This window comes from Emys orbicularis, chromosome 5 (genome assembly GCF_028017835.1).
Source record: "Emys orbicularis isolate rEmyOrb1 chromosome 5, rEmyOrb1.hap1, whole genome shotgun sequence".
In the NCBI taxonomy this organism is placed as follows: Eukaryota; Metazoa; Chordata; order Testudines; family Emydidae; genus Emys; species Emys orbicularis.
The window spans coordinates 107,106,734-107,132,834 of NC_088687.1; the positions used below are offsets into that span (position 1 = coordinate 107,106,734).

At 38.8% G+C, this 26,101-nt stretch overlaps 1 protein-coding gene across 3 annotated transcripts in view; it reads right to left on the reverse strand.

Annotated features, from left to right (window-relative positions):
- Nucleotides 1-26,101, reverse strand: part of PCDH7 (protocadherin 7) — a 385,049-nt gene that overhangs the window by 200,544 nt on the left and 158,404 nt on the right. For all 3 annotated transcript variants that reach the window (XM_065405319.1, XM_065405318.1, XM_065405320.1), the window contains one exon: nt 8,532-8,748. In XM_065405319.1, coding sequence (XP_065261391.1) covers nt 8,532-8,748 — 217 coding nt within the window. The remainder of the gene's footprint in view (nt 1-8,531; nt 8,749-26,101) is intronic.

Below are 26,101 nucleotides of genomic sequence, written 5' to 3' on the forward strand. Positions count from 1 at the left end.
TAGTACTATTTTTATAAGCACAGTACAGTGATTGCTATACATATTTTTCTTTTTGAGAGAGTAGGGGCTTACAGGGAAACGAGACTTTTTTTTTCATAATTTAAATTTAAAAGGAAAGGCCAAATGTTCTGCTCCTTTGTGAGGCACAAAAGGGAGCTAATGTAAATAAAACGGGACAGAAATAGATAGAAAGTGGCAAAAAGAGAGCAGTGTTACCTCCAGGTAAAACAATGCTATAGGTATGAATGTGGATTTAAAATTCAATAATACTGATCTTTTTTTTTAAAATCATAGCAGACCCCATCATGCATTCTATAAGAACCCCAAACCATGACTGATCCAAAAGCACTTTACATGGTATTTTGCCACTCAGAAGTACATTCTACCAATGGCCAGTGCACAAGCGATATTTCTATTTCTGGAGACTGACCTAACTAAAAAATAACTATTCAGCAGGGCGGAAGCCATGTACAGTCCACTCCTGGTGGGTTCATAGGTTCTGGAACTTGGGTTCCTGGGGGCAGAGGCGTAGCGAGCGCCCTCCGTACCCTCCAACCGGAGGGGGCCCCGCAAGGAAGGGGGCCCCTAAAAGTGGCAAAATAAATACCGCATTCCAGTTTCTGCATTGTAAGGGGCCCCGCCCGGACATATGTTCGGAGGGGGCCACCGTTCGGAGGGGGCCACGTTCTTTGTTGCTACGGCCCTGCCTGGGGGTACTGACGCACCTGCTGGCTTGAAGTGGTTTCCATCATATATAGTGTTTACTATTTGGTTCAGTGGCTTTCAGCACCCCCACTATACAAATTGTTCCAGCATCCCTAGGTGGGTTTAATGAGAGTGATCACCACACACTGCAAGGCTGTATTTAGTCCCGTATCTTATTCTATGTATATAAAGTACAATGAAAACACATAGCACTAGATATAAAAATAAATAATAATAATCCTGTATGAGTTACACAAGTCCTAAAACCATCTTATCTTGTTGACATTTTTCTCTACTAATACAATACTGTACATGGAATAAACTATTGTCCTGTAATATCCCTGAACAAGAGCTATTAGCAGCAAGCAAGCAAGATATACCTCCCTAATTTCTGGTGCAAAATACTAACAATAAACTGTTTAAGAGCAATCACTATATATCTTTGAATGTAAAAGGTGCTACCATTCATATATATGAAATATTATCTGTTGGTTGGATAGCATGTGATATATCACTATCGAGTATACAGTGGAGAAACTCACAGAAGCATCAGCTGTAGAAGGGAAAAATTCTAAAGATTTTTTTAATAAGGAAAGGAGATAGTAGGGCAAAAAATCTACTCACAAATAGACCCATTGGGAGTAGGATGTCACTAGTATAATGGAGAGACAAGGTGAGTGAGGTAATATATTGTATTGGTCCAGCTGCTGTTGGTGAAAGAGATGAGTTTAGCTATGCCGAGCTCTTCTTCAGATCTGGCACCTTAACACCCCTGCAGTCATAGGACAAAACAGTGGGGTTAGGGGATTGTAGATGGTTGTAATAAACTGTAAATCATGATTTTTAGTGTCTAGCAAAGTTATGAATTTAAGCTCCCAGGCTCATCTTTTGAAGGTATTGTGCAGGTTTCCTTTGAGGCTGAAGACTGAGAGGTTAGATAAAGAGTGATCATTTTGTGAAAAGTGTTCAGTGTTTTTGTCTTTTATTATTATTCTGTGTGAATTCATTTGAAAGCATAGTGATTGTCTGGTTTCACTCACACAGTTGTTATCTGGGCATTTAATGCATTGAATGAGGTACACCACATGTTGTGATAGGCATGTGTAGGGTGCATATATCTTGAAGGGTGGGTTGTGGGGCTATTGATCATTATAGATGTGGAGATACATCTGCAGGTTTTGCATCTATTATTCTGTCAGGGGCTGGTGCCACTTTGAGACCTTTTCACCAAAGGGTTTTATGTATTCTATAATGTGAACTGAACTATCTTCTTCTCTTTCTCTCAGATATTTGGCTGTCTTTTTACAAGTCTCAGAATAGCTCATTCTCAAAATTAACTGTCTCTAGGCTTATTCCATCGCAGAAAGTGTAATTGTGATCCAAAATATCACTTGTGGCAGGATGATAGGATCACCTGGGTCAGGAGTTCATTTATGTGAATAACTGCATGCAGCATATTTCAGAAGCAATAATGAAAATTCTTTCTCAAGCAATTAAATGAAATGTCAACATGATCATTTATGCAGGCTTTTGTTTGTTTGGTTAGTTGGTTGGTTTTTTAAAAATATGTTAGTAGTCTGGGAAGAAAAGTGCAAAAAAATGTATAAATGTACAGCAGCTCTTAGGAACAACCCCATGAGTTTCTGCTTGGTAATGTTTATATAAAATATACTTAACTTTGGGCCTGAAATGGGTTAATGTTCCTAAAAAGCAATTTTACACTAATATCCTCTGAAAAATGTAAAACTGTGTTTCAGAGTAGCAGCCATGTTAGTCTGTATCCGCAAAAAAACAGGAGTACTTGTGGCACCTTAGAGACTAACAAATTTATTTGAGCATAAGCTTTCGTGGGCTACAGCCCACTTCATCAGATACATAGAATGGAACATATCGTGAGGATATATATATACATACAGAGAACATGAGTTGCCCAACCAAATCTAAGAGGCTAATTAATTAAGATGAGCTATTGTCAGCAGGAGAAAAAAACTCTCTACGCAAAAGAATAAATGGACACAAATCTGACATCAGGAATCATAACATTCAAAAACCAGTAGGAGAACACTTCATCCCCTCTGGCCATTCAGTAACAGATTTAAAGGTGGCAATTTTGCAACAGAAAAGCTTCAATAACAGACTCCAACAAGAAACTGCTGAACTTGAACTGATATGCAAATTAGATACAATCAATTTAGGCTTAAATAGAGACTGGGAATGGCTGAGCCATTACACACATTGAATCTATTTCCCCATGTTAAGTATCCTCACAGCTTCTTCTCAAACTGTCTTAAATGGGCTATCTTGATTATCACTACAAACGTTTTTTTTCTCCTGCTGACAACAGTTCATCTTAATTAATAAGCCTCTTAGAGTTAGTTGGGCAACTCCCACCTTTTCATGTTCTCTGTATGTATATATATCTCCTCACTATATGTTCCATTCTATGCATCCGATGAAGTGGGCTGTAGCCCAAGAAAGCTTATGCTCAAATAAATTTGTTAGTCTCTAAGGTGCCACAAGTACTCCTGTTCTTTTTGTAAAACTGTGTGTGGCTACATTCTCCTACCTTTACTCATATTTATTACCCTACTCCATGAAGCTGACTAACGCTTTACAAAAGAAAGTATGGCAGACTGGGCCCTAAATGAACAAAGCTGGATTGCACTTAGTATTTATTTTCTAATAACCTGAAATCCCCTAACACTTCATATGGGAAAAAAAGGCTGCTCATCTTATACACAACTAACTCCTCTTGCTCTGGTAGCATGGATCTCTAATTTTGCACAACCCGTTTGATACCTAAGGACTAAAGTTGAAACTGCCATAGGTAAAATAATGCAGTAATCAAATCCTATTGCTAGAACTGGACAATCCCAGTTTTCTTTCTTGTCCTTTAGCTATTTTTCTGTTGATTGGAGCATATTTAACTACTGCTGTCTTTTAGGAGGGAGAAAATTATCTAGTGACTATAAGCAATGAGGGTCAGGAGTTCTGAGTTCTATTCCATGCTCTGCCACTCACTTCCTGTGAATCCTAGGCTAGTCACTTAAACTTCCTTTGCTTTGGTTTCCCCCTTCTTTAAAATGATGGATATATAAATAATTTCTTGTATTTTCATCTATAGATATCCAAGCCCTTTATAAAAGCAGCTGATCCCTATTCTCCAACCTTTACAGGTTTGGCAATGAGACACAAGGAGTTTGAGTGACTTGACTAAGCCAGTGGTAGAGACAGAAACAGAACTCTTGACTCCCAGTCCCATGCTCAACCTAGTGGGCCACAGCTGTCCTCTGAAAAGCTTGCCATGAGACTTAATGAATGGTTGTACTTTCCTTCCTTGTCCTTGGATGAAAGGTGCTACAAAATACAAATATATATATATATATATATATGCCGGTAAGTACATTATAAATGTATATAAATATAAATTATTTTGTTTAATTGCAACTAGAGAGGACTGTGAGGAACTTCAGATGGGCCTAACAAAGCTATTTGAATAGACAACAAGATGAAAGATGAAATGTTTTGTTGACAAAATCAGAGTTGTGCACATCAGAAGGATTTATTTGAACTAATCATACACACTGTCAGGTTCTAAATTAGCCCCATGGAAAAAGACATGGGCATCATTACAGACATGTCATTGAAAAGGATTGCCCTAATGACAGCATGTGTAAAAAATGGGATAGAAAATAATACTGAAAATATTGTCATGCCCTCACCTGGAATACTGTGTTCAGTTCTGGTCACCCCTATCTCAGAAAACATCTAGCAGATATTAAAGTTCAGAGACAGGCAACAAACGTTTTAGATGCACAACAAGACTTTATCTATGAGGAAAGATTGGAAAGGCTTTGAATGTAGTTCAGAGAAGAAATAAATATGAAGCCACATGATAAAGGTATAAAAATAAGGATAGAAAAGGTAAATTGAGCACTTTTATTTACTCTCTCTCATAATACAAGAACAATGGGATATTCAGTGTGGTTTAAAGAAAACAAACATAAAATTGATAAAAATGAATAGTTTTTTACAGAACTGATAATTAACTCATGGAACATACTGCCACAAGAGATCACTGAGGCCAATAATTTAGTAGAATTCATAAAATTGCATGTATTCACAGTGACAATAATTATAATTAAATGAGATAGGATGAATAATCTTTTAGAAAATATAAACCTTCATGATTCAGAGCATAAGCAGACCACTACCTAAGGGTTTGTCTTCACTTAAAAAGCTACAATGCAGACACTACCTAAACCGATGGAAGGGGTTCTCCCATCCACACAGGTAATACACCTCCCTGAGAGGTGGTGCCTAGGTTGACAGAAAAAATCTTCTATTTTCCTAGCACTTACCTAACACAGGGAGTTAGGTCAGCTTAACTACATTGCTCAGGGGGTGTAGATTTTTCACACCTCTGACTGATGTATTTAAACCAATCTAATTTTCTAATGTAGACCAGGCCTAATAGAGGTCAGGAGAGAAAGTTATTCCACAGTTTTCTATTATGTGGTTTCTTGTACATGCCTATGAAGTATCTGGTACTTACTGGTCACTGTCAGAAACAGAATACTGTGCTTGATAGACCAAGAATCTGATCCAGTATGACAATGCCTATATTTACAATATAAAAATCAAGATGTAAAGAAAAATAATATGTCCTCTTGAGAAAAGAAGTGTGCAATTTCTGATAAAATAATGACTTTTTAATGACCACATTAGAGAAACAATTGATGTGTGTTGGACAAGATTGCACAAATGAGTAGGGTTTCCTTGTAAGGAAAGCTGCAAGGGCAGGGGAAAAAGACTCAGAAGTTATTTCTGGTTCTCCAGATCTTACGAATTAGCAAATCTTTTCATACTGCATTTTCACATCCCGTCTGCTAACATTTCTTCCACCCCACCCCACTCACCACTGCTGACACCACAGCTAATAATGCAAACCAAACTTCAATCTACATCTGACATTCATGTAGGCTGGTAATACACTGTACAGTTTATTATAAAGAAAACCAACCTACTTGCATTATTGTTTCAATTCTCTGTTTTATGCTAACCCGAAAAGGAGAAAGAGACATCTAACCAACAAATTTGGGAAGTTGCATTTCATTACCAGTATTTACTCTGGCTGCAGTAGATTCAGCCTTCTTCCACTTGCTGAAACATGAAAGGTGCCTTGTTTTCATTAGTGTTCCTATCTTGCACAGAGAATGCATCAAAGGTATCAGAAGGTTTTACATTACTGTGCTGAAAATTATCTCCTCAAACTTTAAAATGAAAGTAAATCCAAAGTAATTAGTTATAACTGCATTGTTTTGCACCGGTTTAAATTAAATGGTAAATATTTGAAGTAATAACAATTAAAAACTAAGATAGCTTTCAAAGTGCTGTTTCCATGGAAAATCCAAATGAAAATCCAATACAAATCCTGATTAAAACCTAACCAACCAAAACACTGCAGATTACCGAGATTCCAATTAAATATGACAAATGAATACTTGACAGGTTTCAATTCCAATTCTATTTATGTCAGAATGATCCATTAATATTGAAGATTAAATTACCAGAATTTGAGCAATACAATTGTTCTATATAGCTAGACAAGTCATCTTAAAATTTGGATCAGAGAAAGCACTCACTCAAATGTCAAATGCTACATTTATAGAGGACCAAAAGTGCATTGCATCTTGTTCTGTCATCACCTATTGACTAATGCTAACAAAAATTACTGGAGGCAGATGACATGCCACTGTCTAAATCCTGTTTTAAAAAGTGACAGCAGAATTCAAAAGTCAGTAGAGTATAATTTTCATCGCAATGTCACCCACTTTTCACAGGGTTCAGTTCAAGATTTTGTGAATATGACAAAAAGTCTCCCTTACTGTCTGTAATCCTTGCATTATACAATTTGAGACTTCTATCATGCTACTCTTGTTTTGGAGGTGTTCATGGCATAATAAGTACATTTAGTAGTTTGATCTGGTTGTGCTTCTACTTATTCTGAAATCTGTCTAATTTCAAAGGGTAAATATGTAATCCTAACAAAGAAAAGTTACCTTTGTCCTCCTTTTAATTTCATTTTAAAGTTTAATAATTAATATAGTATAATGGTAGTTGCCCCACAATTTCCAAAATTTAAGCAAACTAGAGTCCACTGTATGTTGGAATTTCTGAGAATAAATTTGGATAAGACCACTTTTATTATCTACTGAAGAGCACATCAAAAGTTAGGATAAATCATAGTCTTACAGTTCATCCAAGATTCCGTGTTTATATATTGCGTTATATATATTGTGCTTCAGACAGTTTCAGAAGAACTGTGAACTTATTCAGTTAAATCTCAAAAATACTTGCCTTCATTGCACTGTATCTACCTGGATATAGCCAGTGCTTTAGCCTCATTTTCCTAAGCACTAAATTTCACCCTTAAATTAACAAGAATAAAAATAAATAACAATTTAGGAAGCAGGCTCCCAACAGCTTTACACATATATAAATGGGAAAATGATAACTGAATTTAGGATAATTATTATTTCCACTGGGGGCGGGGAGTGTCCATTATTCTGTATGACTTGAAATAGTCATGCATTGCTGAAATGCAGACCTTCAGCAAATGCAGACTGCTGCAGTCCTTCTCCCTCATATACATTAGATTTGTCAATTTCCTAACCACAGAGCATGATCTATTTTTATTGGGTCAATATGTCTATTTTAGCAATAAAACAAGAACAATTTTAACTGCTGATCTAAGCCTTTGAAAGAAGCTAAAGTCATGCACAAAGCCAAACAAAATCTATACTGGGTTTGAGGAGCTGATGAGACTCCATCTTCCTCACATACACAACTATACAAACTTGATTAGCAAACTCCTCATTTCACACGTCAGCACTATGTACTCTTTGACATGCGGTAATCTTTGACATAAAGTAATCTACTATATAGTTTAAGGGCATCACCCAAAGCTCACTGAAGTCAATGCACATTGACTTCAAAGAGCTTTAGATAAGGGTCAATAAGTGTGGAACAGTAAATTATTTAAGATCTATTATAGAAAAGTATTTTAAAGTCCACTATTTTCTAATTGTAGACAAAAAAGAAAATTGCAAACTATTAAGTATTTAATTACCATAATTTTGTAATTGCTGAAGAATTACTCATACTGCAAATCAGGATGCATTCCCCACCCCATCCCCATATATATAAAAAATCCTTGATTTAAATGATATGTTCTAAAAGTATTTTCCACAATATACCGTGGAGGAAAAAATCAAACCGTGCTTTCCTTTTCTAAATAATTCAACATGGAGTAGAAACCTCAATATTGTTTTGAAAACACGTTGCATAATATTGGGGGAAAGGGAAGACTCTAGAAGGAGATTTTTAGTTCCTATTTTCTTTATGCTGATGCTGCACAAATTCAATTTCAGGAAAACGTCATAAGCAATGATTGTATGACAAAAAAAATGGAAGTAGAAAATAGAACACATGTCCCTTATCAGTTCCTTTTGTTAAAAAAAAAAAAACATTGTGTATGCAATTTAATTTCCTTGAACCCAGCCCCTGCACTGATTTTTTTAAATTATTTAACTGTTTCAGCAATGTAGTTTTAAAATAATGTAAAAAAAAATCCTGCTGATTTTATTTGTATGGTTATGTTCCATTATTTTGTATGGCTGCATTTTAACAAATTTTACCATTTAAAATAAAATAGTTATAATTTAAGCTATTTTATTTTATTATTTTGGACTGACCTTTCCACAAGTCTACTTATTATGGCTCACTAGTGTGATTATGTGTGTGAATGTTGTGTTTGCCCCTACCATTTTCCATATGCTCTGCCTCACCAACACTGCCATCCGGCGTAGTCCTTTCGTAGTTGTCCTCTGGGAGTGGAAGGGCACCCAGTCTTGGCCCTGATGAACTCTTACTGCTTGGTGTTTCTGACTCCTCCAGACCGCTGTCATAGCAACTCTGCAATGACCCTTGATGTGGGTCCTGAGGCTGACTCACAACAGAAAACGTCACTCTACGAAATGGCTGCAAGAGAAAAGATTCTGAATGTCACTGAAAAGTTAGGTCTTTGAACAAATGATTCTCAAAACATGACTTAAAACATACTAATATTTTAATGTTGACTAACTGAACATAAAACTTTGAAGTTTTGTCTAATTTAAAATAAACAATTTGAAGTGTTTGACATTGCATTAGGAATGTCATGGATTTTTCAGTTTGCAACACTATCAAGTACCTTCATTCAGTCTGGCAATAAATCTGTTTCAAAAAACCTATATCAGGTAAGAGAAAAACTATACAAGATTTACAAGATAAATGCTCAAATTTGAATTATGTCGTGGCTGCTGGTAACACTAACACACACATAGACCTTTTTAAAATCATTGTCTGTGGTTTTGGAAGCCCATCCACGTAAGAAAGATAACAGGAAACAGAAATGTTTAGTCTCTCTTAGCTCTTTTGCCATAAAATTTAATGCCTGGAGATTGGGTATGCTGCCAGCTGACTTTATAAAGCCTTTAAAGTACCACTGGCACAGCTGAAACCAGATGCTCCCACTGGGACCATTCAAATGTTGATTATTATGGATTCGTGTTCATTCAAAATGTCAGAGATTACAGAAGAAATAATTGTCACTATGAAAGTTTACATACTGAACTCTGACACTCAAGAGTATTCCAAGAAGTGGGTGAGTTCTACTCTCAACATTTAGAAGACACTTAAATGTAGACTGGGAATTAAAAAAAAAAAAAGCTAGGTGTCTACCTCCCATTGAAACATATTACACATTTCAATTCATTTTAGTGAAAGTTAATAGACATTAGGTTTTTGAAATATTGTACCTGTAATAACAAACAATAATAACACATTTAATTTACTATTAATAAACTGTATTTTTAGGTTGCAACAAAACCTATAACACTAGAAAACTAGACTATATTTTAATCTCTAATCTATTTGCACATGACACTTGTTTATTAGTGTATATTAGTAATATTACACTAATAAAAAAGTGGCATGTGCAAATAGATTAGAGATTAAAATATAGTCTAGTTTTCTAGTGTTTTAGGTTTTGTTACAACCTAATATGTATATATAATTTCACCTTGCTGTCATCTTAACAATCATATTGACATTATCACTTTGGATTTTCAAAACACTGTGCAAACATGAATACTAACAAAAGCTACAATCCTGCAAAGGAATGAATGAGACTCCACACAGGTTTAAAGATCGGTCCCTTTGTTTGACTGAGGTATGCTTTGAAGGTGTAAAGCAATATTTAAGTGCTAATGTTCAATAGGTTGGTAACTAGGTAGCATTATGGATATAAACTAATGAACAAGAACTCCTGGAACAAGTAAATCAGCACAGATTATAAATGTGATTGTTGTTGTTAATATAAGAAAAAAAATGAGGTTAACAGACCTGTGGTATTATCATGCTAAATCTTCAAACTTTAAAGTTTGCTTATGTTTGTTGCTATAAAGTGTTGGTATGTCAGTTTTACTCATAGCTCTACAGTACGCCCATTATGAGAAGAAGAGAGGTAAATGTAAACAGTGCAAAATGGGGCAAATAAACCACAAAAGATGTGGAGAGCCAATGCTACTAAAGTGGGAAAAGGGGACAGACAACAATAGAGAGAGTTAGAGCTTCTGTGCAGGGACCCTGGCCCTGTGTGATCTAAGCTTCTTTTCCCCTAAGGAACCTCAGCAAGGTGGATTTTGATGGTTATATCCCTTGCCACACCACAAGACCAGAAGCCCCTCCTCCTTAAATGGAACATTCTGCAGCAAATCAGCTTGTTGAACCTCATAGGAATTTTAGAGCCCTTCCCAGGTGTTTTAAAACAGCAGGGTAGAATAAGGCCGTTAATATTCTGAACTGTGAGATGTATGGATCATTTGTATTCCATGTCATATGTTAGATTACATACTGTGTTATTTGCTATTGACAGTTTACACACATATGCATATGCTCACATATACCCTTGTATTTAAGTAATGGTAAAGTCCTTTGTCCTTATAGTTTTAGAGCTGAGTAACTAGCTATCATATTTTCTTTAGTACTGGAGAGAGCCACTTCTACTCACTGCATTTTGTTACTCTATTGGACTTTAAAGAATTTTAAATGGATGCCAAACACAGATATGTGTTTTTGATAATCTGCCATTTTTCTCTACCATGACTTTTTTCAGATAATTTAAGAATACTCTCAAACACAAGTATGCACTATATGGAAAGTTAAGGATAAGTAAGTCCAGTAAAGTTCACTATTCTCATTACCTTGACAGAAGTCAGAGGCTATTTCCACTGTTCTGACATGGTTGCTATATTCATTTCTTCACTTTGTGACCATGTAAGCTGACCAGTTGCCTGACTTTATTACATTGGAGATGAGATATTTTTTGTTTTGGAAAATATGGGCATATTATTTAGCAGGAATGTTAAAAGCTCCTAATACATTCCAAACTGGTGATATACTATGGTCCAGAAAACAACTCAGTTGTCTTAAAAGGGGGGTAGGAGGAAAAGGTTTGTGCCAGTTATAAAGGTTTTCAAAACAAGAAACACAAAATGCAGAATGTACTTAAAATAAGTCTATTTACCTATTTTAGTTTTATACACAACTGGCAAACTTCCTATGGCTCTAAAGCAAAAAGAGAATGTCAACAAAAAATGATGCTCCCAGCTAAACAATTAAAACATCAAGACATTATTTTTTTAAAATAAGGTTAAAATATGATGTGTAAGTGAAAGCTGTCAGTGTATCCTGAGCTCTAATTTCAATATTCTTTCATTTTAATACACAGCATTATGCTTAGAGGGACAAATCCTGCACCTCCCCTACTGCTACAAAGGGACCCCTGGCAGCAGAAGTAGTGCTGGTTGTATGTGTTGCACACCCTCTTTGCAGCACAGAGTCCTAGGTGGAAATGGGTAGACAACTAGAAGACAGAGCCAGAGAAACTACTACTATTTGAACTGTCCCTATGTAGAGTAAGGGATGAGGCATATAAAGTCCTGTGGAAGCCTCTATGGAGTAGCCTCCACAGTTGCTCCAAGGCCTAGAAGGATTCCTTCCCTCCCACCCTCAATTCATCTACCCAGTGCCCAGCATTACTACTCAGGCTGGGTCCTGGGCTTGGGTTTGGGGTTCAATGAACTGGCCTCCTAATAGTACTCTGGAGCCTGCATACAGTGACATTCCATTTATAATCAATTAAAGTGAAAGGCTTGAATTTTTCAATGCTTTGCAAGGCACAAAGTGCAAATCCAGTAATAGTGAACCTGTGCTTATGCTGAGGTTGTTCTGTGACAGGAAAAGCAACTTAGTTATAAGATGATACCACTGCAGTTATTTTTAAATAACTCTACTCCTCTCATTTCTAGCTTTGAAGCAGGGCTGACACACTGAACTGAAAAGTAGGAAGTCACTCAGTGTTTACATATTCTGTAACATGATACTTCTTAACTTTTCTCCTTCCCCCTTGAGCTGGTTTTTATATTTTCATTTATAATGACAACATTACACTTACACAGGTGAGTTATTATGTTTAGAGAGGATGGCAGGAGCAACTGAGCAATGCAGTGGAGAGCATCTGAACCAGTGCTGCTCAACACATTTCTTTTGTATTGCGACTTTCATTCTGCCTTAGGAGGAGTGCAGCAAAATAGCAGCGTTTTAGAGTAGAATATGTATAACCTCCACAAGGTAAGTAAATGTAACCTGGGATGAGTGCCACCCCCACAGAGAGACATTGAATGAGCTTCCGCCGGGGTGGGTGGGGAGAAGAGGCATTCTAAATTCCAATCCTGGTGAAGAGTGGTGAAATGTGACACAATACAATACTAAAGGTACAGAATAGCTGTGAGCAATTTGGTGTGATCAATGACTCGAGAGCTCTGCAGTCTGAGTCACAGATCACTGCATTGACCTCACATTGGCTAAATCCACCAGTTCATACAGAAAACTTACCAGAGGAAGATTGAAGAGAAATGTATTTTCCCTACCTAACTCCCCAAATGAAGAAAAAGGTTGCAATCCTGTTCCTGCTGAAATAAGTGATAAAACTCTGCTCAGTGGAAGCAGGATAGCATCCATATTACATGAACATAGAAAAAGGAAGACATTCCGTTATCTTGCCTGCAGCTGTGTGGCTGAGGTGCAGTGTGTCTGTCCTAGCCAACACTCCCCTTAACCTCATGTTCATGTGGCAGAATATGCTATAAAAGTGAATGCCTGAAACTATAGTACATAGTATTCTAAAAAATACCCCGACATTTAAGACAGGAAGGGAAGAAGCTTTGTTTTTAGTCAAAACGGCATGTGTACATAAGACATATACATGCATCTGTTTTTTGGCAAGAGGAATGCATTCTGCTTCCCAGTTGAGATAATATATAAATATGCACGTCTGATGGTTACATCCTCCCTTGAAAAATGTGTATTGTAACATGCTGCAGTGAAAGCATCCTATAATGTGAGATACCAGACAAGCAGGGATAACTCATATTCACTCCCACAGTAAACAGTGAAACATATTAAAGACAACACACTAACAAGTACAGACAAGATACATATATACAGGTACAGAAAACTGCAAAGGGTGGGGAGAACTCCAGATGACATAAACTGGTGCAACTCCATGGAGCTTTGCTGATTTGCACCAGCTGATAAACTGGCCCTTTATTTTGTGCATGATAGTTAGCATACAGAGATGTGAGGATAGGTCTTACTGTTCTGTTAAAGGCTTTGTCTGGAGTAGAGTTCAAGGAGTGATAGTAGCATGTATTAGCTAAATTCTCCCTGACTGCACAACTGTTTTACGAATTTCCTTAGATGTCTTCTCAGCTCATTACTTAGACTAGAAGGTCTTTGAGGCAGGGATCATCTTTTTGTTCTGTGTCTGTACCGTACCTATTACAGTGGGGTCCTGGTCCAAGTCTGAGGCTCCTAGGTGCTACCACAATACAAATAAATAATAATAAATTCTGGCACTATGCAGAAAAGTATGCCTACATTGTGACCCAACTACATATCGCTACCCAAAAAAAAAAAAAAATCTGGATCCAGACTTAGATGCTGTTCTGCAAAAATGGATATAATCTATCAAACCAGGAGTTATCTGCAAGCGAGACTGGGTGATCAGATCAGGGCCCATAACAAATAAGGGTACATCTGCACGGCAGGTAGGATGACCAGAGAGCAAGTGTGAAAAATCGGGACTGGGGTGGGGTGTAATAGGAGTCTATATAAGAAAAAGACCCAATAATCAGGACTGTCCCTATAAAATCGGGACATCTGGTCACCCTAACTGCAGGTGGCAGCATGAGTAAACAGACATATGCTAGCTCTGCTGTAGCTAGCACGCTAAACATGGCAGTGTAGCCAGGGGTAGCACAGGCATCAGCTTGGTCTAATGCATGAGTACAACTTTGCCCAGATGCCCATGGTACATACTCATGCAGTTAGCCTGAGCCACTGCCCATGCTACCCCAGCTACACTGATATTTTTAGCATGCTAGCTAGAGTGCATCTGTCCTCTCGTACTAGGAAGTACGCTCTCCGCTGCAGTTTAGAAATACACTAAAGGTCTGATCCTTCCTACAAGGTGCTAAATACAATTACAAGTTAGTTGAAGTTGGTGGTGTTCTGAACCTCACAGAGATGCTCACCACTTTGCAGGATCTGGCCCTAAAACGCAAAGACCATTCCCCTCATCCCATCCCAGGTTCCACCATGGAACCACTCAGCCTAGGGCTGGCTCCAGGTTTTCTGCCGCCCCAAGCGACGGGAAAAAAAAAAAAAAGCCGATCGGCAGCACTTCGGCGGCAGCTCAGTCGTGCCGCTCCACTCTTTGGCAGCAGTTCGGCGGCGGGTCCTTCACTCCCTCTCTTCCTCTTCGGCAGCAGCTCAAAGAGGTAGAGAGGGACTGAGGGACCCACCGTCGAATTCCTGCCGAAGACCCGGACGTGCCGTCCCAATAACGGCTGGAGTGCCGGCCCTTTGTATTGGCCGCCCCAAGCACCTGCTTCCTTAGCTGGTGCCTGGAGCTGGCCCTGAGTCAGCCACAGCTCTGACCATCGATAATTGGAGGGTATGAATAAGGTTATGGTAAATCAAGAATGTAGTGCAAGAGGTGTGCTTTGTGATTTTTGCCCCCTTCCCCCAAACTCCTTGCCACACATACTTTTTCTGTTTACCACTAGGGAGAAGAAGTCACTGAAATATCAGTTTGAGGCAACTTCTTTGCAATTTCCCCATTGGGCATTCAATCCCAAATGTTTGCATTGCCACCCACTCCTAGAGGTTCTGCTTTAAAATGTGGAGGCCTACTCAGGGGTATGATGAATCAGTGTATCCTCCCTTTCCAGCTAGCACCACCTCTTTGGAGTCAGGTTGTGTCAATTAAATCCCACCCATGCTGATTTTGCCCTATCACAAGATCCAGAATAATCCGATTATTACTAAAAAAAACCCTGCAAAAAATGAAAATTCCTTTTTTCATTTAAATTATTGCTTATCGGTTTTGGGGTCTTGTGGAGTGATGCCTTTAATGAGATGTGAGGCATTCTCCACCTAGAAGATGTGAATAGATGTCAGGGATTTGAGACCTCCCTGCCCTTCCCATATTGTTAAAGGAATAAACTTCCCAGGTAGGTCCCGACAGACAGAGAGGAGATCCAAGGGGAGATGAAAAAGAGGAATGTGGTATGGAAAAGGTTGAAAGCCCTGAGCATGGTTATTACTATTTATTCTCTACATTTAAAAATGTGATGGAACTTCTGTGAATTATTAAAAATTAACATTTTAAAACACATTCAGGTTTTAATGTTGCCATTTTTCTCTAGTACTAGTCTGAGTAGGAATTATCTGACACAAAATTAACACACATAATATTCAGTTCAGTACAGCCCATTTAGCCCATTCCACTGACTTTAAATGAATGTGATATAATTCTGGCAAAATCCTTTCTCCAAGAATGATGTGCAAGTTAATTGGTATTTTGCAGCATTTATTACACGTTTAGAGACAATGCAGACATTAGAATTCTGAACTCTATATTGCATGACTTCTAAGAATCAGATCTTCACAGTCAAATGTATTAAAAAAGTTCAATGTATCTTGCCTCATGGAGTAAGAGTATGGCCTGTGCTTCCCTGATAAAAAGAAACAGACACTGATGGCAATATGTTTGCTATCAGAACAATTAAGGAGCATTGATGTTGATTAATTCAATACATGTTAAAAACAGAAAATTCTGGACAGATATATGTTGTTCACCATGGCCCTTATGATAATCAACAACAAGATGCCAAGCACCATATAACTGCGATAGTATAGTCTGTATACTACTGGATCAGGACACTACTAATCCTAAAAAACCCCAAAGTATTACATTTTTACTTACTTTGAAAAAACCTGACTGTCATTATAGTTCACCTTCATGCAAAACACAAAACTGTAGAGTGTCCATAATTTTTTTTTAAAGAGTACTGGAAATGACCAGGAATGTATGTTGACTTACATATATTATGACCCTTTCAGTAAATATATTTGATTAATGATATTACTGACATGAAAATTCACTTTACAGATTCCTTAAACTCTGATCAACAATATCAATTTATAAGCTCTCAGATGTCAACATATGATGAAAGAATGGTTACTTATCCTACAACAGTAACTGCGATCCTTTGAGATGTAGTCCGTGTGGCATCCATTGTAGGTACATATGTGCCTCGTGCATGTGAGATCAGATATTTTTTTAATAGCACTATCTGTCAGTGCTGCACTTGCACCCTATTCTCCTCATGCTTTTCTGCGAGGGCATAAAGGGCAGAATGGCCCCAAGCCTTCCTCAGTTCCCTCATAATTTGAAGCCCATGGTAGCTGAGGGCTCTGGGAAGTAGGGATGAAGGGCATGTCATGAGGTCCACACTGACTACAACACCTCAAAGAATCACAGTTGCTGTTGGGTAAATAAGTGTTCTTTCTTCTTTGAGTATGTGTCAATGTGGATTCCACTGTAAGTGACTGGCAAGCAGTAGCCCCTCAGGATGGTGGGAATGAGGAGTTCCAGCTGCATCAGTCAAACAGTGATTGTACTACTACTCTCCTGAACTTGGCATCTGATCAGGCAGGTAAGTCCAAGACATAGTGTTTGACAAAGGTCAATGAGTTACTCTACGTGGCCAATGTAAAGATTTCTTATACAGGCACATTTCTGAAGCCTTTAAGACCTTTAAGACTATTGGCTAAGTAAGCAAACAGACATGGTGACAGTCTGAAAGATTTGGTCCTGACAATATATATATAAAGCATTATCCTGGAAAAACTGAGTGTGTGAAGCATCTTTTCTCTTGGCACTGAATGGGAATGTTGAAACTATTAATGATCCTGGGTTTGGGTGGGAATAAAAGTGCTCAAAGTTTTATGAAGGTACCTGATACTGCTTCTCTACCCTTTAAGATGTAGGCTGGATGGCAGCTGGGGTTTGCCAGAGCCCCTTGGCTGTTTCCAGTATGCCTTCATTTATCAGAATTACAATTCTGGCCGGACTGGTGCTGTCAGGATGTCAAAGAGTTTGAGTGATTTCCCTTGTATGACCATTGTTTGGATATCCAGGGTCTCTGCTATGTCAGTTAGGAGATCCTGGAATGCTTTGAAGTTATGAAATGCTGGTGCCAAGGCTGGTGTCACCATCTCCTCAGGTGACAATGATAACTCCTTTGGCGGAGAATGAAGGTGCTGTTGTTCCACCCAGTTTTTGAGCGCTGACCATTGGCTCAGGAATTGGTGGTCTGGGTACTGATATCATTGTAGAGCCCAATCTCCTCTTCTTCCTCAATGTAAAGGAGAAGGATCTGCAGGACATTTGAAATGATAGTTCCTAGTAGAGCCACTATGAGCAGGGTGTCAGCATATGCAAGTACTAGCTTGGTTGCAACTGGTCAGCCCAGTGCTATTCCTGCATCTTTCGTAGTGACACTATACAAGAGGGATCTCTAGGATCACGCTCAGATGGTAACAGTAAGGCATCTCTGTTTGGAGTAGTCCAGTGACAGTGGAATAGGACGAGTGGTGAGGTGTAGTATTCTCTAAATGGCACTGCCAAGGAAGGATGTCTTTATGTGATTCCAAGCCTAATGTTGCATTGGTACAGATGATGTCCCCAGAGAGGATCTCAATGGTTCTGTGAGAGCATACTTTGGTCTGGTAATCAGCACCATGGTCAGTGCAGGTGCCTTCATTGGTGTCAATGCTGGTTGTGTCTATTTACCTAGCACTACTCTCTTAGCAAAGGACTTAGACTGCCTATCCCTGGAGAAGTGATATTTTTTCTCTCTATGGGGTGGTGCCTCTATGCTAGGAGCCATGTTTGACTTCCTCTTGCCTCAACCTTCCTTTTAGCCTCAACCTTCTGTTGGGGCACCAGTGCCAGCTCCAACTGTGGCATCCACATTGACACATCCTTGAAGAACAGTATTTATGCATCAGCTGCAGTGGAGCAGATAAGGATATTTATGACAAATAAAGCTCATAACTTCATTTCATATACATTAATTTAAGCATGAGTCCTTGCTTAGATCTAGATCTACCTAAACTTTGAAGTTTTAAAACAAAACCATTTGTAAATTAAGGTGACTGGGGGGGGGGGGAACAGTTAACATATTGTTGAAATATCACATAAAAGAGTCACTTTTAACCCTGTAAAAACTAAAACTTTGTCCTAGATGTCAGCAGTGAAATTTTGATCACCAATTTTTATTACAATGCCTACCAAGGGGATTTATACCTGGAAAAAAATAAATATATCCTTAACTATGGAGTTGCTCCTGATACATTCATAATGAAATTACAAAGGCAAGTTGACACAAGAGGTCTCCAAATGCTTGGCAACATGGCAACATATCATTAAGGGCTTTTATGTTTTAGCTGTACCATTTCCAATGCCCAGTGATTCTGCTAGCATTGTGAATCAACATGATAAAGCTGCTCCAGACCCACCCAAACCCACTGGTTGCTGCTCAGCATTTCTTCCATACCCAAAAAATTCTTGCTGCTACTGCAACTCAGTAAATGGAATGCAGTTGTGTCTGCTAATGGTCCTCCTCACCCTTGGCTCACACATTGCTGTCCCCCACATGCTCTGCTAACAGGGCATGGATATTGATAACTCTGCCATCGACTGTATCTGCCCACAAGGGGAACCCCTGCAACCCTCCTTCAAATTTGCCCACAAGGTAGATAATGAATTCTTTCATGTTACTCCTTAGTCTCATGAACCATGCTTCTCCTCTCTCCCCCACTCCATCACTGACTGAGATAAATTATTCCCTATATGACCAAGAAAATTAAATCACATTAATACTTTTATCTTCCGAGGGATGGCCAACCCTAATTTCAGTTACCAGCATCTTGGATGTATATACAGGCAGATTAGGCAGAAAGTTAAAGCAACAGTAGTAGCTGCGTCATACTTAAACTTGACACATGCTTTCCATTATAAGACAGATTGTCCTCTAAAATCCCCAGTATATTTTTTCTCCCCAGTTTTCCTTCTATTGCAAGATTCCCTTGCACAAAGAGGTCTGCCAACTAGTCTTTCAATCTGGATTGGAGACTGTTTTTGAAAACTCCCTTTTCCATTTTAATTCTGTGTTGTGAGTAAGATCAAGAATTGTTTCTGTGCCTCGGGTTCCTCACTAGTTAGGTCTTCAGAACACTCTGGATATATAGATGGGTCTCAATCTGGAGTGCGCAGAGTGCACTTTCTTTAAGTTTTAATGGAGTAAACCCAGTATTCTCCTTTTTTTTTTAACACTATTGTATTTTCGGAAAGGATGGACTAATTGGTACCTCCTTATTATTTGTAGCAGAGAAAAATATTGTGTTTCCTGGTATCTCTACATTATTTATGGACTGTGCCCTTTCAGCCACTTTCCTAGTCTCTGCACAGCAATTATTACTAACTGTTTTTACTCCAATGTGATTCAAGTTCCTGTTCAGCTGTACCTGTACTGTAATGGAAGGGTGGATGAATGAGTCCTTTCTATATTTAATTGAGATCCAGGTAATTCAGAGATGAATCACCAACCCTTTGCTGTTACAGAACCTATCTCTCAACTGCAACTGTACACCAGAATCCGGGGGAGGAGGGATTATATATATATATATCTTGGGCCTTAATGTATTTGTGTAAATATGGAGTAATGCTGGTGTAAAACTGGTGTAAGTCAGGGAATAATCTTTATATGTATATATGATAGACATAGATATAGATAATGTGGCTGGCAGGCTATTGGAAGCCTGATTATTGGAAGCCTGTCTGGTTTCTGGAGGAACTTCGTCAAATAAAATCACTTCTCAACTTTACCCTGTGGACCAATCTGGCGGCTGGACAATCCCAAGATTGGGAAGAGGGGCACTAAAGAGGTTTAAGGCACCTTTGCTCACACTCCTCAAATTCCCAAGCACAATTAGGATGCAGCCAGGGATGTAGCCCATTTTGCCAAGGTGTATCAGACTACACAAGAGCTCTGATTATTCCCTAACTTACACCAGTTTTACACCAGCATTACTCCTTATTTACACAAATACATTTGGGCCCAAGGTATGAGGCAGTCAAGAATCAGGCCCATGAAGTCTGCAGCATCAGAACTGCACTCATGCAGCAACACTGGTTGACATCACAGCAACTTTTACTCTCCTTGCTTTTCCATAAGACCTAACAAGGAGGGGTAGGAATTCAGACAACCACAGTGATACTGACACTGAAATTTAGTATGACTTAAATGCAGTGACAACAGCAGCCATTACCATCACAGTACTAAAATGATTATTGCTCACTTTCCTTGGTGTTTTACTTATCTTCATTACTTCCACCGCTGTTGGTGTTTATCCAACCACAGATATTTGAAAATGATGCTCTAAAGCTAGATGAAGATATTATGAGACAATCACCACTAGTCTCAGAGAGTCAATCAATGTCAAATGCTAGTGAGATAAATATAATGACATTGATATGTGTATGGGACAGATCTGAAGAGTGGAAGAACAGTAACATCAACTAATCACGCAAATTCAAGGTGTTTCTTTAAGCACTGGATTTTTGACAAAACATGCCATTATACTTTTCTTTGTATTCTATCTTAATTGCTAGCAGCTTGTTAAAAGACTAACAAACAAAATATTAATGAACAATTACTATTCTGTGTGAATGCATTCAACCCACACAACTCTTTGTTTCCCCTTACAGTCACACATTTCTATCATTCTAAATTCCTATTGTTGTGTTTAATGTACAACTGGTAAATTAAACAGGCATTATTTTTCAATGAGAAGCCTGTAACACCTTAGAGAAGTACTTCAACAGAAAAAAAGAGAAGAGAAATACTTTGACAAGAATAAAGTCCTTGATTATTAGCTACAATCATTAACAAATGAAGATTGCATACAATGGTTGAATAAAATGGTAATAAAGACCCTATAAAGATACTATGTCTATATGGCCCTGCAGTGCAGACTCTGGTAGCTGGACTGCTCCTAAGTGAATAAGCACAATAAAAGCAAAGCTGGTACATTTGTTCATTGATGTTGACAACGACGATTCTATTTTAATTATTTATGCTCATACTTCATAATGTACTAGTAAACATAATGTAGTATATTTTGTAAAAAAAAAAAAAAAAAAGAAGAAGAAGAAGTAGAAGAAGTCTTAGTAATCCAGCAACTCGCTACAGTCCCTGCTATTAAATCTGTGCTCATATGGTGTAGCCATGGCCGGTATTTTATGAGAATTACAAAGGTTGAGGATTAGTGGAGAATAGGTTAGTGAGCTTTCACTTTGCTGAAATATCACCAGAAGGGAATCCAAACCATGCACTCTGCAGCCATCCTAGCCAGCAGGGTCCCTACCCATGTTGTCTAACCACAAAGCCCTCCTTGTCTCCTCATTCCTCCTCCTTTTGCCCCATACAAGTTCCTGAGAATCACCTTTCTCTTTCCCGTTATTCGACATGTTTTTCCCTCAGCCTGGAGGACCTGTAGCCCCTTTCTCTCTCCCTCTCTCTTTTCTTAGGCCTTACAACTTTCTTTTCCCTCACTCCTGCAACCAATTACAGATGAGTAGGGGGCTTATTGCTGCCATTTGGCATCACTATCACCTAACCACTAAATATGCTCTCTGCTCATGGCACCCCCTCAATTTTCCCAGCTTTGTAGTGAGATGCAGAGATTGAGTTGGTGCCAGGAGAAGAACTGGGAAACAGAGAGCATGCTGAGTGAGCAAAGAGAGGACTCTCAGCTGCCAGACGTGCCTAGACACAGCCAGGAGGGTGGTCTCCAGGAACAGATGAGAGACAAACACTTTTAAAAAGTTCTGACAGCTGGCTAGAAAAGCAAGAGACACATGAGGGAAGCTGGGGAGAAGAAAAAGAACCACAAGATGGATGTTAAGTAGATCTGTCTCCAGCTCAAGCAACTTCTTGTTTTGTGACAGTCCTATGACAGCGGCAGCAGAAAAGAGACACACAAAGAAGCAGAGGGCATATGAGACATTCCATTACAGCAATTACAGCTATATGAGGAGCTGTGGTAGAGGTGGTTGAAATGACTGTTTGTGTTCTTTTTGCCTGCTTCCAAATTGTTGTTTCAGCGGCTCACCATTTGGGCTGTTACAAGAACCAGGCACCTGGAGTGTCCTCTTTTTCATGTCTAATGGAAAGGGAACATGAGTAGTAATCCCTTGGTCTTCCCAACCATTTTTATATCAATTCTATAACATTTTTATATCATGCAGCTTTATCATATTTCTCCTTTTCCTTTCCAGATGAAGCTGTGCTAAGGTTTTTGTGTAGGGAAGTGCAATTTCACCGAATCGAGTATTTTCTTCAGCTCCTTGTACAGAATCCACTCCCACTCCCCACACATCCTTCCAATCATTTTCATTGAATTCATCTGAACATTTTTTTTTAAATTTCTTTCCTGTCTTTTTTAGATGAGGTGACCAAATGTAGCATCCCAGGTGATGAGGATGCATTCATTTATGTAAATGGCACTACAATATTTTCCATATTAGTCACTATTCCCTTTATCATAGAGACTAAAACTTTACTTTTGGACTTTCCTCAGTTATGCCTACATCATTTTTCCTGAGTGGTTACAACTAGTTGAGAAACCATCAATGCATATGGGTAGTTTAAATTTCTCTTTTCAGTGTTGATTACCTTGCACTTGTATGCAACCATTGTCTTGTCTAATGGGCTATATGTGTCTAGGTCTTCTGGAGTTCCTATCTCTAATAGTGTAGCCTACATTATGTGTTCTTGGGAAAAAATTCTACTTCACTTCCATCCTTGATCCATTATATAATTTAATAATTATATTAAACACTGATCCTAGTACTAATCAATGTATTAGTCTTGACCTCTTTCCGTGCTGACATCTGGCCATTTAGTCCTGCTCTAACTCCTTACCAGTTTTCAATTCATAATAGGACTTTCCCCCTCACTGTGTGTTAACCAATCCTTAGTAGCCTTTTCTGATTTTTCATAACAAAAATCATTTCAAAGTCTAGGGCCTTGTGCTTTTCCACTCCATTGTGTGAAAAGGAGAAAAATATGGTCATCACTTTCAGATAGGGCTGGACACATACAGAAGATCTGCTGCCTTTGGGAGCTCCAAACAAACTCACGGGCATAGACAGACAGAAACTGGATTGAGCTGAGACTGGGATGCTCCCCTAATAAACTGGTGAATTATGCAGTAAGTGGGAAATGCAGTGAGGGTTAATGCTGCTCAAAACAGCATTAAACTCTGCGCTGTGGCTTCTAACTCCCTTGTAAAAGGGGTAGTGTGCAGCTGCTGACTGAAAGCTAGTGGCAATACAGCAAATGATTGAGCTGGGAGGGAGCTAGGAGGTTTACAGACTGCCTCTCTTCATATACATTAGATTGAGATCTACAGTTTCACCCTAGAGTTTTCTGAGACACACACCTGTGATTGTGAAAGAAAAATAAGATGAGTTTTCTGTATTCTGCCTCATGGATTATTTTATCCTTTCCACTCATATTTCCATGAAGAGGGTCAATATGGCTGTGAATAAATCATAAGCACCAGTTCTGCCATAGCTACTATTTTAGCTCCTTCATGCAGCCAAATTCTAGTTGCTTGTGCAAGAGTGTAGAAGCAGGTGGGAAGGGGCTGAAAGACATCAATCGCCCTTGCATCTCCTTTGTATACTTGTAACCCAGTCCCACAGAATTCTGTTTTCTGCATTCACCAAATATAAGGAACAAAAAAGTGTCAGTAAATGACAGCAATGCTAGAAACTTCAAAGGGGAGTGGTGGGAAGGATGGCAGTGTGGACCCCTTCTGGTCCAAACCTGGTAGGAGCTGGAGGATGTCACATGGCAGTGGGGAGCAAGATACACACTTTTAACCTCCACGTCACAATACAGTCCACTAAGCTGCATCGGGCTGGACAGACACAACTTGGCCAGTTGGTTTGTCCTAATCATATCATACTCAATAATTCTGCCCTTAATGATTTTGCATGAACATTGGCATTTTCTACGGATCATAGAATCATAGAATATCGGGGTTGGAAGGGACCTCAGGAGGTCATCTAGTCCAACCCCCTGCTCAAAGCAGGACCAATCCCCAACTAAATCATCCCAGCCAGGGCTTCATCAATCCTGACCTTAAAATCCTCTAAGGAATCCACCACCTCCCTAGGTAACCCATTCCAGTGCTTTATGCTGGATATGTTCCCCTCTGCTAATTTATACTACTTCATCCAATTTTCCACTCTACATCTGTATTTATTTTAATTGAACTCACTATTAAGACAGGAAAACCTGCTCTGCATACTCTGAATTAGTAACTTCCCACAGCATCACATTAATAGCAACATATATTAACCCCCCCCCCTCCCAAGAAAGAAAATCATACATTAAGGTTTATGCATTGCAGCTGGAAAATAAAATAACCCAAAAAATAAATTCTGACAAGATGCATGTAACAAAGTGGCAATGCTCTTTTGTTAAGTTGACTCACCCTGTCGCCCTGCAGCGAGATGCTGATATATTGCTACTGATTCATTTTGGCAGAAGTTGCTTATTAACTCCACCTTGGGAATAAAGCAGGTGGGAGTGGATCTTTCAGCTGAAGGAACTAGGGTGGGATTCTGGGCTGTGCCTCTAAAAGGAGCAACCCAGGTGACCTGTTTAATTTATGGTAGCCACTTCCCAGGCTGCCCTGTGTGCTGTTATGCTGCAATGTGTAGTGCAAACCCTGCTCCTGATAAGCCAGTCCCACCCCTTAGTCCTGCAACCAGCACACCCCCTACACTGGGGCTTGTGAAGGGATCCTAAGAAGACAGCTTTCCATAATGCAACCCTCCCCTGGCCAGACATGGGCTTTTAGTATCTCTTTATGCTGCTCTGGCTCTTTTAACCAGTGTAAAAGGGCTGGAGCAAGGGTGAAGATCTCACCCCTTATGTCTACTACAGAAAGGATCTCTGAAGGGAACCATTTAGCTTACGGAAAGGCTTACCAGTAGGTTGACATTTATGTTTTTATTTTTATTAATTGAATTACCAATAAAGCCAAATCCCAAGAAGGAGGTAAATCTGGACTAAATACAGTGAGCTAGATTGTGGCTTTTAAACCACAACTGGATGTATGTAGCCACTACACACATTTTGCCTCAGCTAAGCACAATATCTCCTAATGCTGATCTTTGTGCAATCATTAAGATGCAGTAGCTTGCATATCCCAGTCTCACTCTGCAGTGTGGAACTGGGGGCAAAGCCATGTCCCTGTCTACTTCCCCCCACTTTTTGAGTCCTGTTTTCCAAGATAGTTTGTAGGGGTGATCAATCTTTGTGCTCCCCAGACCACAGGAACTGTTTTTTAGTTTGTCATCCGTGTGTAGCCTTCCTGGCTTGTGCAGAGGCTGTTCAGCCATTTAGAAGCTCAGAGTGTATAGTTTCTATTCAAAATAGGGCAGGGAACTCCACCTACTTATGTTGCTGTAATTTTCAAAGTTGTTTTATCAATTAATTTTAAAATTGTATTTACTGTTGTGTTTTGTACAAGAAAGAAAACATACAAGAGTGCACTGACACAATGGTCCAGAACTGGTCAAATTCTGTTGGAAGTTTACTAACCACTGATCTTGAGCAAAAGTGTTTTTTGTTTTTTGCAGAGTAATGATGTGAGAGAATATATATATATATATATATATATATATATAAATTATCTGCATGTGAAAATGGTTTAATGCTTGTATTGTGTTCTTAATTTTGTGCAGATTATATACTCTCAAAACATATATATACAAGTGTATAATATTATATATAAA